This window comes from Pagrus pagrus (genome assembly GCF_965226575.1).
Source record: "Pagrus pagrus genome assembly, chromosome: 10".
Classification (NCBI taxonomy): Eukaryota; Metazoa; Chordata; class Actinopteri; order Spariformes; family Sparidae; genus Pagrus; species Pagrus pagrus.
Window position 1 is genome coordinate 1966260 of NC_140194.1, and position 19687 is coordinate 1985946.

Genomic DNA, 19687 nt, shown 5'->3' on the forward strand with positions numbered 1-19687 from the left:
ATAAACAAGCTGTTCTCAGAGGAAAATAAGGTCCCAGAACACTGTTTGAAGCTAGAAAGGTGGCAGGGTCCGCCACATATAAACTAAGTAAACAGTATAAATGGTGTTGTTCTTTAAGGTCAGGTTGTTTATTCAGTCATGAAAACAAAGAGAGTTTGTTTCGGCAGAAAAGATTATTATAAAGCTAAATAGTGCACGAGTTGAGCTAATATGAGGCTCCAGCAGTCTGAAGTGGATAACGTCCAAAATTGTCTTTTTTTAGTGTGAACTTCCCTCCTTGTGAGTTTATCGCACATAACGCATGTCCTTGCTGAGCTGCAACAAAAGGGACAGTCCACACAAAGTGAGAAATGTGGATTTTTGCCTCTAATCAGTAACATTGCATTTGACCTCGGTGTGCAATATGTAATTTGCGGCATGAGGGAGGTCCCTCGAAAAACGAAAACAAACCATAAGACATCTGCAGAGTGTCGAGGAATAAGCCAGGCCTGAGGAATAACAGTCACACTGTCGTTCACCGGCAGGAGGAGAGCTCAAATATCACCGTTAATCAACCTGACTGCAGCAACAGTCTGGTTTGGAGACCTCTTGTTGTTGGTTTTCAAGTCACGTCACTGTAATGTTGACTGCTGACTGGAGCACGATGGGAGATGTATTTTATTTCTTGGAGACTTTACAGAGAGGAGAACCGGAGTCCCCGGTGAGTGCCAAATAGTGAAAGTTTACCCGACTTTAAACACAGACACGCCCTTAGCTCATGTAGTAATCAGGCTTTTGGGGCAGATAAACGCTGCTCGACTATCTGACGTGACTCGAGCACAAATGTTCACACACAAGACAGTTTTAAAGTTTTATTCATGTTACATTTTGTCTCGTTCGCTGAGTTCTCTAAGTTGTAAGTAGCGACGGCGACCTGATGAAACGCACCGTTACCCTGAGTTTACTTGTGGATTTCTAAATTTTTGGAAACAACCCAATAAAAGATATACAACAGAGACGTTGTAGTTTTTAGACATTTTAATTCAGTTCCTCAGTGATGTTTTTGTGGTCTGTGTGGAGAAGATAAACACAGCTGGCTTGTGATTATTGTGTAAAGACTTGAACAAATGTGTATCTGTCCTTTAAAGAGACAATTAAAACATTGCCCACATTAGTTTAGAGATGGAGAATAGGAGGGAAACATTGATAATTAAACTTCCAGTAAGACTTGGACCAGTTTCAGTCAGCTGACACTTTAAAGTTAAATGTTGTCAAACTGTTTTGTACAAATACAAACTGGATCAGTACAATGACGGACTGCTCCAAGCTTAGTCACAAACTGGTTTAGAAACTACTGTTTAGGCATCATAACTATAGTGAAATGTTGGTTTAAGTATCGGTAAACTTCAGAATAGTTACTAATAAAGTCACGTTAGTTGTACAAGTAACGTTACTTTCTGCTAGATACGCTGAATATTTACTCAAACGGGCCTCGTTTTTTCTGCTGCCGTTAGCAAACACAGATCGTTAGCTAGCTTCATGAACGAGCCTCATGAAGGACGTTTCCCAGTGCTTTCATTGCTTTAGTGGCATATTTCTAAAAACGCACAGGATATATCTGGTTACAGGACTAAATGTCACTATAATTTACATTTGACCCACTTGCCTGTAATTCCTACAGTGTGGTTGCTAAGGTTAGTTACATAGTGGCTAGTAGTGACGTTATCTCCACACGTAAAGTTGTGTTTTACCTGCAGGAAATGTTTTTTGCTGGATGAGATCTTTGCCGAATTAAAGAGTAGACTATAATGAGGCAGATGAGGTCTTTCATGTAGTTTAACATGGTAGTTTATTTCGTTATAAAGCAAACAACCCCTGAACTCCCTGGTTTTGTAATGGGATACGGCAAGTAGTCTGACTAGCTAGATATCTGCTCCTCTGCACAAAGTTAGGTCTAGGTTAAATCTAATTCCAGCTCACTTGGAGCAGAAGTTAACGGCCAGTAAGTCACTGGTGGGTTTGTTCATCTCAAAGACAACAGTAAGTCCAAAAAACCTCCACATGAACTCACCGGGGCAGCGGAGCTTCGAAATGCGGCTGTGAAGAGCCGACCTGCCGTCACCGCGGAGAACCGAGCCCGGGCTCCTGCAGCCCGGCAGAGAGGCAGGGCGGCCGCCGAGAGAAGCCTCAGCACCTGAGACATGCTCTCAGTGCCGCGTGCCAAGTCTTTCCGTCCAAAACACACCTTTTGCTTCAATTTCGCCCCCTGAACTTCATCGTGTGGTTCCTACAAGTGTTATTGAATAACAGCGACGGCGTGAAATGTCAACGGGAGGATGATGTAAAGGCCCGAAAGACTTTCTCTCCAGATACCTGCCGGAAATTATTGTACGGGGAACAATATTTATCAACTCAAAAATGTCTTAAGGTTTTAAAACAGGCCATTGTTTCATAAATAAGATAAGTTACTAATTTAATTTACGTAAACGCATTTAATTCATTTTAAGAAGACTTTATTACACTCAGGCATCTGAACAGGCAGCACCGGGGCCTCACAGCATACCTTGTCACTGATTGGCTGAGACGGAAAGGCACTTTCTCCAACGCTTCACTCGATCTCATGTAACTGTTACCGAAACATGATGACTCTGCGTTTTCACTGTGACACTTACAACAATACATGTAAGAAAACATGGTCTGACAACAGAAAGATTATAAAACATTGGATATTCATGAAATAGTGTGTGAGAAGAAATAACAGTAAATATGAATATAAAGAATAAAAAAGTAAAAAAAAAGGTCAGAAGACAGTCACATCACATCAAAATTATTTTTTGCTTTAAAAGTATGTTTTGTTACAGTGAAGCCTGCAAATAACAAATATTTTATTGTTGAGTAATCTGCTGATTACTTCCTCAATTAATCAAATAATCATATAAATCTATTAAATCTCAAAAAGCAGTGAAAAAACATCAATCACAATTTCCCAGAGACTACAGCGACAACTTCAAGCAGCTTCGCTCAATAGATTTTACATTTTCTAGCCTATACAAGACAAAGAAAAGTAGCAAATCCTCTCAGTGAAGAAGCTGAAACCAGCTAATGTTTCACATTTCTGCTTGAAAAATGTCTTAAATGATAAATCAATTGTTAAAATAATTTCTTGGCAGCATTACATTGTCAGTCGCTTCATTATCTTCACAGCGATGACAGATTCTTTAATAATATGGGTCTCTGTGAGAAACAGATCAATCAGAGGAAATGAGAAATAACATGAAACATAATTTAAAGAGACAAAAATGTTAAAAATATATCTGAATAACTTTTCACTTGGTCTTTGGACCAAAGTGACGCCTGCCTGATGTTTTTTTATGTTATATTAACAATGATGATAATTATAATGGCACACCAAATGTTTTATATTATATACAACTAATTCAGCTGGGCCAAAGACAAGCTGAGTCCAAGTCATGAAATCTGCTCAGAACCGTCTCTGTCCATCCTGCTGCTTCAGCCGGTCGTCGCTCAGCTTCCTCTGTAGGTGCTGTAGGAGAACCGACTCATCAGCAGAGGGATGTGGAACCTCTGTTCAGGATCACTGATGGTAAACACAACCTGGAAACATTCACACACACACACACACACACACACACACACACACACACACACATAAAAAAATAATAATAATAAAATTATTAAAACTTTGGTTCGTGTGATTGATGGTTTGTTGTCTTCAGGTTTGGTTGTAAATGAAAACCTGGTGCTAAACCAACAATATCCTGAGGTTGTGATAATACTAACATATTACACTGCGTTGTCAGTGGTGCAAAGTAACTAAGTATGCATTTACTCAAGTACTGTACTGTTACTTTAGTATTTATATTTTATCTATTATCTATATTATTAAGTATCAGCAACATCTTTACCAGCTGCGACGTTAAAGTGATGCAGAGGTTCATGCATCAATCATCATAATCTGTAATATAATATATGTGATTCTGAAATAGACCAGTGTGATGAGTTTATTTTAACTTTTGGTACTTTAAGTATATTTTACTTTCATGCTTTTGCTGAAGAACAATCTGAGTATTTTTGCACTGTAGTAAAAACATCTGAATACTTTTTCCAGCACCGACTGTTTAACTGATGTTAGTGTTCATGCAGCAGATGGTCTGTTTGGCGACACCTTGTGGTCACACTGGAGCTTTCAACCTGCAGACAGCTGCTGACAGCTGCTGACCTGAACTGACAACTACAGTCCTGCTTTCTTACATTATTGGAGCTTTAAATGATTTACATCTTCAGTGAGTACTGTTTTTATCAGTACTCACAATTTTATTATTTTATTTTATTTGTTTGCAACAATGTTTAACTATAGAAATAACAACAACAATATATAACTATAAATATATTTGATCCTTTCAGCGTCTAAAACCCTGAACAAAGGGTTGTTTTATTTATAAGTTTGACAACCTATTTCCCAACATAAGGGACACCAGTTGAATATTTAAAACATGTTGTGTTTGTCAGGGACGTCCTGGTACAGATCCACACAGCATCTTGAACACTGGAGCTCACCTCAACATACGGGTAAAAGGAGGTCTGACCCAGAGCCTCCCAGTATGAACCCGTCTCAAAGCGCAGCTTGTACATGCCGGGGGTGAAAGCTTGTCGGCTGATGAGTCCTGGGCAGCGGCCATCTTCATTTGTCGTCCTAAAAAAATCATAAAACTGCTCAATTTTTAAAGTTTCATTAAAGATCAGAAGGCCTCTGACTTCTGGCTCTCGCCTGCCTCTCTTCAGGTTTTTCATCCTCATGGTGTCTGACAAAGAAAACACTGTCGTGCACGATGATCACACATTTTTAATTTTTAAACTCGGTGCTCTCCTCACATATGAGCCTCTAAGGTTGGAGGTAATAATGCAGAATCTGGGCATGTTGAATAACATATTCAGTGACTTTATGCTCAACATGTGTCGATTATGATATCATATGGATTATAATACAGAACTGATGCTCTGGATGAATCATTAAATTCTCAGTTTACTGCTTCAGTGCACTGATGTCATTTTAGACAGTTAAGTTTACTGTTAAACTGTAAAATACTTTAGTCTTTAATGACCACATTTGAGGGGTCATGGCAAAAGATATCTCTTTATCAGCTGATGTATTGATATTGAAATTTTTTTCGCCCCTTAATATCAGCATCAGCATCAAATATCAATCAGGCTCGAAAGTTTTTAGGCAAAATTTAGTGTCAAAGTCATTTTTATTTCGCAAATGTAAAACAACATGGTCGACTTCTGGTCTTGTTTCTGTAATGACAAGAAAAAGCTCCAACTGCAATAAAGATAATGGGCCAGTCACCGAACAGAAAGAAAGAAAGAAAGAAAGAAAGGAAGGGTCAGTCATGTATTTTACCCGACACTCATCATGCTCCAGATCATCATCTTGGAGTCCAGGCGGTGCAGGCTCAGGGCCATCCTGGCTGCTGGGACGCCGTCTCCGGTGTTCAGCACGTGAGTGGTCAGAGGGCTGGACTCTGCTGCCGCCATGATCTGCTGGACAGGTGTGGACCGGTCAGCTTTACCTGTAGGACCGTCAGTTACATCTACAGTCTCAGTGGGCTTCATCCTATCATGGAACAATAAACGTCGATGGAGTGGTCCGGCTTTTTTAATAAGACATAATAATTTAAATTCTGAGAAACCTGTAACACGGTGAGTGTGCATGTGGCAAACAAAGCAGTTAAAGGTCCAGTTTTCAGGTTTAGTGCCATCTAGCCGTGACACTGCAGACTGCAACAACAACGTACACCTCGTTTCACCCTCCCCTGTAGTGGCCACTAAAACAAGCCACCACACAGAGCCAGTGGTTGGTTTGTCTGCTCTGGGCTACTGTAGAAACATGCTGGACCTGCTCCATCTGGAGACATAAAAGTCTTGAGTCTTAGTTTCAGGTGATAAGACAAGAATATCATGTTTCTGCCAATAGATCCTCTCTAATCCTTCACACTGGACCTTTAATCTACTCCTATAACCCCATAATAAAAGTCCCTGCAGCGTCTCAGTCAGTGGAGACCGGATGATCTGTGGTTCACACTGTGAACATCCAGTCTGTGAGGAAACACGACTACAGACAAGATGCAAGAGACACAGATCAGAAAACGGCGTCAACATTTACCCGACATCAGGGAAAATGATCCAAATTACTCTTTAAATCAAAGTCAAATTATTTTTGATGATTTGAGTCATGTCACAGGAAGCTTATCTGTTTCAAGAATTCAAATAAATCAATAGTGGACCAGCAGATTGAAGCTATCTGCCTCTCAGTTGGACTTTCTGCCATTTGACCCTTGACTCTCTCTGTCAGTTACTTTATATTAAGAGTTAACAAGTCAAAATCTAACGATGTTTTCTGCACATCAAGAAACTCAGAGCTGTTCTGAAACTGTGTCGACTGATCAGCAACAAGCTCATTCAGAATGAAAGAGCACAGAAAGTGGGAGAAGAAACATTATGAGCCTGAAAACACTGAAATGTTTTGAATCCACTTCCTGAGTCAGGACAGGACGCGGCGGTGTGCAGTCCTGACACTGTAAATAAGATCGCTGTGTGAAGCAGCTGTGTGAGTTGGTATCTTACCTCTGTGTGAATGTGTCTCTCTGCTGCAGCGAGTTCATTCAGTTCCCAAAACTCATCCAACCAGTTGAACTGTCACCGCACACGCCCACTGCTCACAGCCACTTACCCAGCATGCACTGCAAACGTGACCTGGTGTCGAAGGTTGTTCTGGCTCAAAGGAATCATTAAATCCAGCAGAGTCAACAACATGTGGCCCAGTGTTTGGACAAGATAAGGTTCAACTGATCCAATTGAAACGCTGACAATAAACTGACACGTGAAGCCTGGATGGAAAGTTATTCTTTAATTATTGTGTCATCATTTGATTTTTATTGCCGTTCAAGTTTCATGGTAGTACATGAGTGACTAATTAGAGATGAGTAATCTACACCTTGGCATCCATTCACCTGCTATTTCCCATTTTGGACTTTGGTTATTGAATCACTAGTTTAAATAAAAAATTGCAGAACGATTGACTTTACTGTAATTATTTCTGTTGTGTTGTGGTTGTTGACCTTTGACAAAGAGAAAGAGCTGTAAACTATTACACACATGAATGAAGAATCATATTATTATTAGACACACAAAGCTGGAACAACACGTCTATTTTATGAAAAATACCTTTAATACACTCACAATGTAATAGATTACATTTAGCACTGAGGACAAACACAAAAGCACCGACAGCAGAAACGACAGCGAGGCCAAACGAAGTGTTGTCATGTTTCTAAAACTCACAGGATTTCTCATTAAAACATTTCAGTATCATTTTTTAAAAAGTTTGAAATAATGTTTAAATATAAAGAGTCACTACAGGAAACATAAATATTTTCAAGTGTCTTTTTTTTTTTTTAAATCAACCAACCAAGTATTTTACATGAAAGCCCGAAACATACAGTATTTACAGTCAGTCACAGTCGTCTGCTTCATGCGGCTGGTTAAACACGGTGGAGGAAAAGTTTTCATGTGTTTGACTCGACAACAGGTCGGCGGCTTCGCTCCCAGTAGAAAACAGTCACCCAGAAACGGGGTGAAACAAACATGATGTCATAAAATTCAAGAAGAGACTCAAATCAGGAAGTAGTAGCCTATGACATTTGGACTATTGTGGTTACAGTGTTGTCAACGTTTGGAGCTGCTAGCTACCTTCATTGGAAAACAACAACACCGTAGAAAGATCTTGTAGTGTAGTGAAACATTCGTACGGGGGCATCAACATTCAAACCAGATTTCATGGCAGTTGGCCAGCAAGATAACACGCAACCTCCAAGTGTTGATGGACGGACCGACAGAAACATGTTCGGGTCGACATACAGAAATAAATGAAAACAGCATCCTTTCAGTGCCATTTTGACAAAAACCAGAAAGTGAGAAAAAAATATTATAATCAACGTTCTAGTTAGAAATTAATGCTACGGAGAAAATACAATGTTTTCATTCCTCACAGGAATCAAAGGTTCAGGTTATCTGCCTGGAAAAAGGTCCATTTGCTGCTTTACATGTGCCTCATACCATCTTCATCTAGTGAGACCTCTTTAAATCAGATGGCTCTCCTGGGAGCAGACTTCACTGACTGAATGAAGAAAGACCAAACATACGTGACGGGACGAGTTGAAACTTGCAACTACTTGCAATGTGCCGCTCTGCAACCTTCTGAAAAGCCTCCAGTTTACACCAATGTGACTAGAAAAGGAGTTTGATCATCTTGATCATCAGACATTATGCTCAGGGCGGGAAGCTCAAATGTTGCAAATGTGTTAGCATTCAGCCACTTCCTAGATAACATTTCTGTTTGGTAACCAATTGGTTAAATGCTGACGTAAAGGTTATCAAATATGTTGCTTTACCTTACCTGGCCTGATTTCCCCTCAAATTTAAGTATCCATCATCTTTTCAGTTGCTGATCAGTGGGGAAGTGGTGAAATGAGAACAATTTGTCCGACTTGCAGCCTGGAAGCTGCAAACTTAACATTATCTCAGCGTTCAAGCTTCCCAGCCTGAGAGTGGCATCTGAGGAAGATGGCCGCCGTGTGCCAAACTCTTTTATACCTGAACCAAACATTTTCTCTGTTAAACTGATCTGCTAGTTAACCATCACCAGCTGTTTCTGCTGGTAAACTATTCCATTGGCTTACTTGTAGCAAACTGCTTTAGCTACTGAACTTTTAGCAAACGTAAACTTCACATTTTTAACCTCTTAACTGACCTGTTAGCTAACATTAACCAGCTGTTTATGCTGGTAAACTATTAAATTAGCTTACATGTAGCAACCTGTTTTAGCTACTGATCTGTGAGCTAAACTTTTTTTTATCTGCTAGCTAGCCTTAACCAACTGTTTATGCTGGTAAGCTGCTCTGTTAGCTTAGCAAACTGTTTTAACTACAGAACTGTTAGCTAATCTAACCTAAACTTTTTTTATCTGCTTAACTGATCCGTGAGCTAACCTTAACCAACTGTGAATGCTGGTAAGCTTCTCTGTTAGCTTCACAAAATGTTTAGCAACTGAACTGTTAGTTTACCTGAACTCATTTGTTTTATATGCCAAACTCAGCTATCTGCTGCTAAACTGTTGCATTAGCTCACTTGTAGCATACTGTTTGACTAACTGAAGCTAACCTAAACTAACCTCTTTTACCTGCTACATCGATCCATTGATGGAGAAATGTTATCTCCTCCATTTATATCTTCTACGTGTCGTTTTTATTCAGTTAATGCCCATTTTGGGGAAATTGTCTATTTATGACTTTATGACTGATTTCCTGAGTGCATTAAACTGTAATTCACCCAGACAGTCATAAAGCTGTGCTCACTGAAGCTTTAACACAGAACCATGATATGGTCCTACACACATCTGGTTACACATAATGATAAACACCTGATGAAGACAAACTGTGTGATGAGGCGCTGCCAGCTGCTGCACACTCACTTTATTAACATTAATCAGAGACATGGGAAGGTTAGGCTGATAAATGCCAGAATCATGTCTTTTACTAGAGAAAATGTTTTTTTAATCTCTATAATATAATATAATATAATATAATATAATAAGAGCTCATGAAGTTTAGCTATTTTTGATGACAATGCTAAAGGGAGACCAAACTAAAGCTCACTGTGATCGATCAGTTGTCTCAAGCACCTGCCAGTTCATTTATATAACGCTCTGAAATTACTGTATGTAAAATCAATGGCTGCCTGAAATGAATGAAATCATCTAAAAACTATTAAAAAGAGTCTACCAGCACGGTGCTGACTACGTTGAAGTAAATTTACCAAATTACCAGTTTACTTGGGGGTTTTGTTTGTCGCTGTGAGACTGGAAACCAGAACTGGAGATTCAGACTGACAGTGATAAAGACAACAGACAGAGTCGGTCCACTGGACGTTCACGTTGTCAGCGTCTCCTTGAAGCATCTTTTCCATCCCAGCTGTTACTGATCCGAGCTTTTGTTTCTGGGAGAATCTGAAAAGACGACAGGAAAAGAGTCTGAAACAAGATTTCTATGGATACAAACAGCGACTAAGAACCACAATATATGTGTTTAAAAAAAATCCTGTCAGGGTCGTCTGGGTTTATGGTTAAAAATCAAAGAATCAATCCCACCAACCAAATAAGTTTAACCAAAAAGTTTATTTTCTATTAGGTGGCAATGAACGAGAAAAGTTTTAGCAGCTGTGTTAATTTTAGCCCTCTGATCTAATTAACTTCAGATTGTGTAAAGTACTTTACATTACTGACTGCGACTGTTTTCCAAAGTATACCATCAGCTTTTACCTCCCAGCAGCTATTTGATTCAGTTCATTTCACAGCTCTGTGAAGACCAACTTCAACTTCCTGCAGATAGTTAGATAAACGGTTTGTCCTGTTTATGTTTGTCAAAGTTATTATTGTTGTTTTAAATTCTAATGTCTTCTTCGTTCCCTGAGGGTTCTCAGAAAGTTATTGCTGAAAAACCTTTGGAGAACCTTTATGAAACGTTCCTTTAAGGTTCTTCTGAGATTTTACAAAAAAAACTTTCATTCTGTTGACGTTCTGCGAAACTCAGAATTTTAACATTTTACAATATTAATGAGGTAATAACACAAACTTTCCTTCCATCAGTGAATAAACCAGCTAGTTTCAGAGAAAAATAAGGTCCCAGAACACTGTTTGAGGCTAGAAAGGTGGCAGGGTCCGCCACATATAAACAAAGTAAAACAGTGAGTCAGTTTATTCAGTCATGAAAACAAAGAGTTTGCTTATTTAGTTTGTTTAGACGAGAAGGTCTTTCTCTTCTCATTAAAATGTCTTCAACATAACAACACAGTGAACCTTTAATGGTGTTTAATGACAGAACCAGAACACCCGCCTCGTCCTGTAACGAGGCGGGTGTTCTGTTAAAACATGTGAGCACTGCGGTCTGGTTCTTTAAAGCGTCTCTGTGACGGTTTGTACCTGAGCTGCAGCATCACAGATCGTCCTCCAGGTCAGACTGATGCTGCTTTATCTGCAAACACAGAGGAAGAAGATCTTAACGAGAGGGTGGGTGAAAACACACTGCAGTTAGTCCTGGTTAACAGCCTCACATCATCATCATCATCATCATCATCATCATCATCATCATCATCACTGCAGCCTCGTCTTCACTACACTGCTGCACACACACATACAGTAAACTTTCAATTCCCTCCCAAAACATCCTGTTCTTACATCACATCACACACAATCAGATGGTAATTATGGTAATAAAACACACACACGCACACACACACACACACACACACACACTTCCTGTCAGAGGAACAATGCAGCAGATTACGGGCCGGTCTGCTCTCAGATTAATGAGGCAGCCTCGCTCTGTCGGGCAGGTAGGAGGCCTGCAGGCTGAGCCTATATCATTATGTTTCCCTGTAAAGAAACAGAAACACTGATCTGCTTCAACACTGATGAGGTGCTGAATACAAACGACCTGCGAGGTGACAGTAAACACACCGTCCACCACAGATTATGTAAATTGTCTTTGGGCCGAACTGCACCGTGAGGCGATGAGGCACTTCTACTGCTTCGAGTTAAATCAGCAGTCTGAGACGCTCAGGACGGAGGACGCTGTGGAGACAGAAGAAGGGACGGACTGAGGCAGGTCAGCATCAACTATAATAAGCTTTATTTGTCCTTTTGTCCAGTTATTTCTGATCCTGAACTACCAGGAACACAAACAAACAGTCCGTCCATCGGGTCTGGGTTTTTTGTTCTGCCTCGCTGGATGGACAGAAAATTATGATCATATCTCTGATAAATGTCACCATTGTTACTGTTTTCTGACATTTGATGAACCAACTCACAGACACAGCAGAGTGTCAGCCTCCTGATGAGACAGACGCTGGTGTTAATAACAGATTATCCACCAGAGGGCAGTATGACATCAGCTTCTGTAGTGGGGCTGATTATAAGGGGGCAGTTGTTGAGGTGCCCATTTACCTTGTGAGGGGGAGGTGTTGGTGTTGTTGGGGAAATTATTAGGAAGTCTGTGTGTGGGTAGTTTAAAGAGTAGTAGTGGTGTATATTTACCCTGTGGGGGTAGCTGTGGGGGTAGTAGTGGTATATATTTGTCATGTGGGGGCAGTAGTGGTAGATATCTACCCTGTGGGGGCAGTAGTGGTATATATTTACCCTGTGGGGGCAGTAGTGGTAGATATTTACCCTGTGGGGGTAGCTGTGGGGGCAGTAGTGGTAGATATTTACCCTGTGGGGGTAGCTGTGGGGGTAGTAGTGCTGGTAGTGCAGCGGCTCGTCCTCGCTGGCCTCTCCTGGTTCTGGACTTTCTCTCTCCAGACTGCTGACTGAACCTCGGTGAGGAGACACACTGGGCTCCCTGCTCTGAGGACACTCTGACACACACACACACACACACACACACACACTTTAGAAACGTGTGGATGTTACTCTCAGGTGAGTAAATGTACTCAGTTACATTTCCTCGCTGGTTTTCAGTTTTCTCATATTGATGTTGGAAAATATTCATCTGAAGAAGTGAAGACTGTCGACACGTCACTTTGGATAATTTCCTCATATTTTTATCCTCACAGGGAAATATTCCTCTTACAAGGTAGACACACACACACACACACACACACACACACACGGAGTTGGTCGACAACGAGATAACTGCTGAGCGCTGAAGGGGAGCTTATGAAAGGTTATGAGGCTGGTGTTTATCGCTGTTTACCTCCCTGTCATAATCCACGCTCCGCTGGCGGCAGTTTTGTCATTGAACCATTACTCACAGATGCGGCGTGATAGCAGATCACATCTGATGGTAAACAAACCGACTCTCTCTGCATCGCCGGTCCCTCACAGATCATTTGCAATAATAAACTTCAGCTCGGGGTTCGGTCGCCTCTCGGGGCGGATCAGAACCCGGATCAGACTGATGTTTGGGGCCGATAATGTCCCTGTTAATAAAAGTGGGATGTGGACGAGTCGGTTACATCCACCTGAGGTTCCCTCTGACAGATTACATGTTGATTAACACTGATCGTCCTCTGGTGTGTGTGTGGGATGATCTGGAGATCTTAGTGACACGATTAGACGATTGACAGAAAATTAATTGCCAACTACTTTTCTATTTATTAAAGGAGCAGTCTGTAGTTGTGTTAAAACAAACTAAATAAACAGACTCTCTTTGTTTTCATGACTGAATAAACTGAACAAACAAACTGACCTTAAAGGACAACACAGTTTATACTGTTTTACTTGCTTGTTTGTTCACTGATGGAAAAGTTTGTGTTATTACCTCATTAATATTGCAACGCAATGAAAGTTATTTTTGTAAAATCTCAAAAGAACCTTTAAGGATCTTTTCATAAAGGTTCTGCAAAAGGCTTTTCAGCAATAACGTTCTAAAAAAACCCTCAGGGAACGTTGCCTAAAGGTTCTCCGAAGGTTGTACAAAATATCCTTTAGAGAACAGTCAGGGAACGTTCTCTAAAGGTTTGCTGAAGGTTACACAAAATACCCTCAGAGGAAGAACGTTCCTAGGACGTTCTTTAAAAGTTACAAAAAATAACCTCAAGGGAACCTTTAGGGAACGTTCCCTGATTCCCTCATTGTATTCCCATCCAAGTTAGCGGTGGGCTAAACAGGAAGTTAGTCCCGATCTTACTGAACTTTTTTTTGGCTTCACGCGCTGCAGAGCGACTTTCACAGGACCGGACCGGACCGGGCACCACCTCTGACACTGTATCCAGATTCTCCTTCATGCATCAAGGGACACGTTTGTTTCAGGATATCAGAAAACACGCTGCTGCCGCTGTAGTTACGTCTTTCTCCTGTACAATGTGCTCAGGATTGGTCGCACATGATGAGACAAATACATTCTCAACACGAGCTTCAGTAAAACAAGCCCTCATGTCTTTGTTCCATGACTTTGGATACCTGACTTCAGGTTCACACGGACCTGAAGCGGACTGTTTGTCTCTGTGACCCTGAGGTTTGTGTCAAAATGTCTTCCAGACTTTATAAGACAGTTGTGAGGTGAAGGGAGCTGTCTCTACCTGAGCAGTCCTTCCTCTGTCTGTCCATCTTGTCTACACAGTCCAACAGGCCGTCGATCTGAACCTTGATCACCGTCAGCTCCCTCTTTATGGCGAGTAGCTCCGCCATCTTCACTGCAGAGAGACGGGGAGAGAGAGGTGAACGGGGACAATATGAACACAATACAAGTGAGGGATGCACAGTGTTGACAAAAGTATGTGGACACCCCGAAGTCCAGCAGAATGACGCACCAGTTGGCCGTCAGCTGTGGCCTTCACGGTGTGTGCAGGTGCAGCTTTGTGGCCAAGACATAGGAGACGTGAGGTGAAGCAACCTCTTCATCTGTTCAGGGTTTATAGATATTTAGTCACTGCTCGCTGCTGCATACATCTCCCAGCTGAAATCTTACAAATTGCTCCTTTAACTCAAACCGTATGTAACTTTAGTCACATTGTGTACATGATGTAAGTTAAAAAACTGAGACGTGATGGCATTTGTGTTTTTATTTTCCTCCCTACATGGACTTTTTTTATACTACTCACCTGACTTCCTCCTTTGCTGTTGTTGATAATGTGTGTTAATTTTTTGAACATTTTAAAATAACATTCTGGCCATTTCTTACAAAATGCTCCTTTAATTCTTCAGTTTACGACGACTGGATGAGATTAGACGACACTCTTCTTCTCACTTTGTGTTAAATGTTTGTGTTCGTCCACTTCCTGTTCCAGCCTCACGCAGCGCACACAGCCGGCTCTATAAAGAAATGGATTTTCGCAGTTTGGAAACGGGACGAATAAACCCTAAAAACAACACGTTAATGTGTTTTCTGAGGATTTTCCCTCCATAAGTCGGCTCAAAGCACACTTGAACATCAGTTTGGACCAGAGTCTGGCTTTACAGCTCCATGCAGATGCAAAATGTCATCCAGTGACCCCTGCAGTCATCAAGCCTGTAGTCCTGCACCATCAATTACTCTCCGTGCTGCACTCCCACCTCCTTCCGCTGCAGGAGCCCTCGCCCTCGCTGTGCTCTGTAATGGACCGCCGGCGCCGCCAACAGCTCACCAAACGACCCTGAAAACTACTTCACTCCTGAAAGCTTTTCGACCTCGGAAGCTTGCAAAGGCAATCTAATTTTCTTGTGATGGGGCGAAGTAAAAACTATTAAGGCTTGTAATAAACTAGTATAAACAATTCTTATTTGCCATGCACTATTAACTCGGTCTAATTGCGAGTGCTGATAGGCTCGGCTGGGTTATAGCAGGAAGGAGAGCCCTGCGGTACAGAAGCCTTTAATGAAGAGACCATCTGGTGCCCCCCCCCAACCCGTCTCTCCTCCAGCACCCTGGGGCCCCACCACCAAGACGAGCCATCACACAGGCGGCAAATAACATGAACAGGGTTTAGAAAAGATCCTCTGAGCGCTCATGTCAGCTGCAGATTTGGAGATTTACAAAAAGCAAAATCTAACGCCCACAAATGTGAATAAATAGATAAAATAAAATAAATACACTCGGGTCGAGGCTGCTGTGTGAGCTCAAGATTTAAAAGCCTTTAATTGGAGGAGGTTGAGGCGGGAAACACCCCTGTGTATCACCCTCTGCCATCACAGGGTGTCGGTGTCTCTGCCCTCTCTGGTTAAAAGCTTTTTAAATATTCAAACCCACACAACCGCCTGAGCCGGTTCTGACCCACTCTCAGTAAAACATTTACACGTCTATCTGTTTCTTTTTGTCCTCTGCACTCGGCAGCGTTACGGTCGTAAACTGTGATCATAATTTTATTTGATTCAACGATCGTGTGGATCTCTGCGGACAGATAAAAACTGCAGCGCTCATAAATACTCACAAACGAAAGAATTAAACAAAAATCTAGTCCTTTGAATGTCGGCTTCATGTAGATTAAACACCCAAAGTCCAACATATAGTGTTGCATACTAGAGGATACAATACGTACGAGTAACACGCTAGTTTTATAAATATCTTAATGGTTAATAATCACAGAACAAGAAACAGCTGAACGCTTCGACTAATTCTGGTTTTATGGTAATAAACTGAAAATTACTTTTAATAATGAATGTCGTCAAAAGGGTTCATGAACAGTACGTTTTATTTTGGAAATGTGATTTTCTGGCTCAGAAACAGGTGTTTTATCAAAATTTCAGCTTATTTCCTGCATTTCCTCAGTTTTTCTTCACTTTCAGACGGTTTTCAGCGATGCTGCAGACTTTACGTACATTGTGCTGCTAATACTAATGTACTTTTACTTAAGTAGTAACTTCTAGAAGCAGAGGGAGGATTTGTCATGCAGGTCTCTTCCTTGTGGTGGAGTATTTTTACATCGTGATAGTAAAATGTGGCGCGTCAATTTTTTCTATCGATCGCAGGAGCGTCACCATCGAGAGACCGCCAAACAAAACGCAGTGCCGTGCACAGAGTCTCTGTGGGCAGGGGCAAACATTAATGAATACATGAAACTTAATATTAGCTTGTGTGAAATCCTGGTATAATAATTCTGCATCTGAGTTGAGCATTCAACATAAAAATGCTGCTGCAGTGAACTGATTTTGATACTTTACTTCTATTAAAGTGCAGAAAGTCTCTGAAACTCAAGTTTTTCTGAGGGAGGAGCTCCAGACACCAGCCAGTGTCACAATCCTCCTGACTTTTGAGGTGTCACAGTGTCTCTCCACACGTCGGTAACACAAACATGTGGAGTGTGTGAGCACAAACTCTCTCTTACATTTACTGTCAGACGAGGAGGTGTGTGTGTTGTTGCTCCTGCCGGTCGCTCGGCTGCTCTTCATCCTCAGAGCTGCTGTGGAGGAGGAAGAGGAGGAGGATGATGACTGGCGGGGCCGTTTAATAGGACTGGGATCCACCGGGACCGAGGACGGGACACGCTGGTAGTCAAACACCCTGCAAAACACACACACACACACACACACACACACACTTAAGCTTTAAACAGTCCCATGATGCACCACTGCCCGAGGCTCCGGCGTGCTGCTGCTCGTTTGTGTCTTGACTGTTTTATTACTGTAATGAAGTGGAGGGTAATTTATGTCATGAACAGATTTAATCGTTATGTTCGTAACAAACTGAAGAGCAGTTTGTTCTGTGAGGTAATTTATATAAAAATGAACATTTAAAAAATAAACCAGTGCATAAAGTCACATCCTTTGGACCGACCCGAGTCCTTCACAGCGAAATCCAACAGTCCAGCAGCTTTAAACCACAACAAATCGTCCACAGACTGAGGGAGACGAGGAAGGTCTCATTATTCATGTCATGTTACAATCTGCACACAAATTACCAATAAAAAAGTGATTAATACAAGTATTCTGTTATATATGTTACATTTCCCAGAATATTTACATTCAACTGGTGCTGGCACATTTAAAGAAAACGGAAATAATCTTTAATTATGGGCAAGTTTACTGTATTTGTTTTGCTTCACTGCTGAGTAAATACCAGATCTGGGATGATGGATGTTACAAACACTTATTTCTATCATCGATTGATGTGATGATTATTTTCTCAATTATTTGTTATAAGAAATGTCTGATGTCTTCAGATTGTTGGTTTTGTCCAAAACACAAAGATATTCAGTTCACCGTGCTGCCACAGACGGAGTGGGGACGTCAGAAAGCACTGAGATCAACACATTGTTGGTTCTGGTCTTTTAACAGGCTCTGATATCAAGTATAATAATAAAATATAAAACAGTGGCAGCTTCGTCCTTTAAAGGGCGACAGGCGAGTTTAAACGCAGCTCCTCTGCATGAAGGACGTTCTCTCTGCTTCATCCACTAACCTGCTAACCTCCAAAGAAAACCAGCCCTTAATTCTTTAGAAAGTATTAAAATGATCTATAAGGGGATTAATTGGGAATGAAAGCTCCAACATTATGATGTAGCTGCAGCTGAAAGTCATCTGAAAGTGAATTTGGTCTTAAACCTACAGCACAGCTGTTCCCCTGCTCGAGGTGAGCTGAAAACTTCATGAAGGACGGAGCAATTTATCTTATAACAACAGATCAGAACTGATTTCATTTCATCAAATGATCCCACATTCTCTCCTTCTTTTCCTCTAACGGGCGTCGCTGCTCGTCGTGTTTTCTCCGGCGGTTGTTGCGGTCTGATAGAGTGTGTTGTGCTGCGGGTGAGAGCTGACTGACAGCTCCAATTTGATGCAGAGAGCGATAGAGGAGGCGACGGGGAGGACGACGAGCAGCCTTTCCTCTCCCTGTCAACCTCTGCTGTCTATCACAGCAGCCATCTACAGCTGGAGGAGGATTGACTGCATGGGGAACATGAATCCACTTCATCTGTTTCACATACACACACACACACACACACACACAAATAAACATGAATAAACACACACCTGCGTGCACCCACTCAGTTCATTTCAAAAGCTGCTTTAATGGCACGGGGAAAACACATTTGCACTTGAAAGACCTGAAGAAAAATGATCTCACGTGTGTCGCAAAGAACATGTAATAATGTTCAGAGGATTTTCATGGCTCACCTGGAATGAAAGGCTGCAGGCTCGTCTGCAGAAATCCTCCGCCTGCTTCGGTTTATGAAAGAAGTTTTTTGACGAGCTTGATCAAATCTGGATTCAGTTTCCAACCTCATAAAACTGGAGTCAGAACACGTGCGCTCAGCGACAGTACATGTTGTAGCTAAGTGCATTTACTCAAGTACAGCATCGAATTTATGCAACTTTATACTTTTACTTTTACACCACAGCTCCGGCCCGTGCTCACAAGAAAATATTGTAATATTGTCAGGCAGTGACCTCTGGTGGCCGTAGAAATGATGACAGCAGCAAAGGAGGAAGTCAGGAGTCGTAGCATAAATAAAGACAAAGTCCACGTAGGGATTAAGGACAAACACCTTTAACTTATGTAACGCGGTTCATTAACATCACACACATAACGTAGCGTGGCCAGGATTTTAGATTAAATCAAAAAATTAACTAACATCAACAGTGTGAAGAGACAACAGTGTCTCCGTTCTGCGTTGCAGAGATGTCTACTGAAGTTAGCATGCTAACCAGCTAGCCCCGGCCCGTCCTGTCTCCTAATACCTTATATGATAGTCTGATAGCTCCGTAGTTTCAGCTCGGAGATGAATGAACAAAATAAACTCACAACATGTCATGAAATGAAAAACTCAACCGCACATCGTCTGAGTGCAAGTTTCTCTCTCTGACCAAACTAAGATGAGCTCAATCACCTCGTTAACTTAAACTCAAAGTAAACTGCAACAAATCAGTCTTGGTTTGTCTCCACATTCATCTCTCGTTTGGTCCAAATGAATCCTCAGTCCACAGAGTGAGACGTGAGAATATTCTGCCTCTAAAAAGCCATTTTCACCTGCTGCTGTTGTCCGACGCTCTCCTGTCACCTGCCACGTCCTGTCATCCCGGAGTCATCCTGCTGCTGTCAGTCACCTGCGTGTTAAACACCCTGTTGTCAAACTGATGTCAGTCTGTCTTGAGCTGAGCCTTGTCGCCTGCAGTGATCTGAGGTTCCAGTCCAGACAAACTCTGGCGCCGCTGGCTCCA

At 41.6% G+C, this 19687-nt stretch overlaps 3 protein-coding genes across 8 annotated transcripts in view; all 3 read right to left on the reverse strand.

Annotated features, from left to right (window-relative positions):
- afg3l1 (AFG3-like AAA ATPase 1) overlaps positions 1-2182 on the reverse strand; it is a gene marked incomplete at its 5' end in the record, with an annotated part of 25725 nt that extends 23543 nt beyond the window's left edge. The window contains one exon of the mRNA XM_084363113.1: positions 2092-2182. Within this exon, the coding sequence (XP_084219239.1) occupies positions 2092-2182 (91 nt within the window). The remainder of the gene's footprint in view (positions 1-2091) is intronic.
- A 613-nt stretch (positions 2183-2795) lies between these two features.
- Positions 2796-6703, reverse strand: LOC311263841 (5-hydroxyisourate hydrolase-like). 4 transcript variants are annotated; one of them, XM_084364177.1, is made up of 4 exons: positions 6625-6703; positions 5402-5538; positions 4558-4693; positions 2796-3594 (listed from the first exon to the last, which is right to left on the reverse strand). In XM_084364177.1, exons 2-4 carry the CDS (start codon positions 5533-5535, stop codon positions 3505-3507), a joined length of 360 nt encoding a protein of 119 aa, XP_084220303.1. In that variant the 5' UTR covers positions 5536-5538; positions 6625-6703; the 3' UTR covers positions 2796-3504. The 4 variants fall into 4 exon arrangements, with proteins under 4 accessions (XP_084220303.1, XP_084220301.1, XP_084220302.1 ...); XM_084364175.1 differs by having other exon boundaries at positions 5402-5614; positions 6625-6699; XM_084364176.1 differs by having other exon boundaries at positions 5402-5570; positions 6625-6691.
- A 504-nt stretch (positions 6704-7207) lies between these two features.
- The window catches only part of LOC311263840 (RNA-binding Raly-like protein), a 39080-nt gene continuing 26600 nt past the window's right edge, over positions 7208-19687 (reverse strand). For 2 of the 3 annotated variants that reach the window (XM_084364172.1, XM_084364173.1), the window contains exons 4-8: positions 16855-17030; positions 14134-14247; positions 12323-12468; positions 11036-11087; positions 7208-10063 (exon numbers count right to left, since the gene is read on the reverse strand). In XM_084364172.1, coding sequence (XP_084220298.1) covers positions 11049-11087; positions 12323-12468; positions 14134-14247; positions 16855-17030 — 475 coding nt within the window. In that variant the 3' untranslated portion in view covers positions 7208-10063; positions 11036-11048. The remainder of the gene's footprint in view (positions 10064-11035; positions 11088-12322; positions 12469-14133; positions 14248-16854; positions 17031-19687) is intronic. The other variant, XM_084364174.1, reaches the window with a different exon arrangement.

Excerpts from the sequence above, each read along its gene's own strand:
- LOC311263841 (XM_084364175.1), bottom strand. The coding sequence starts at position 6,662 with ATGAACTCGCTGCAGCAGAGAGACACATTCACACAGAG. Across the intron at positions 4,694-5,401 it reads TGGAGCATGATGAGTGTCGG|GACGACAAATGAAGATGGCC; the intron begins GTAAAATACATG and ends TGATTTTTTTAG. Across the intron at positions 3,595-4,557 it reads CCTTTTACCCGTATGTTGAG|GTTGTGTTTACCATCAGTGA; the intron begins GTGAGCTCCAGT and ends GAATGTTTCCAG.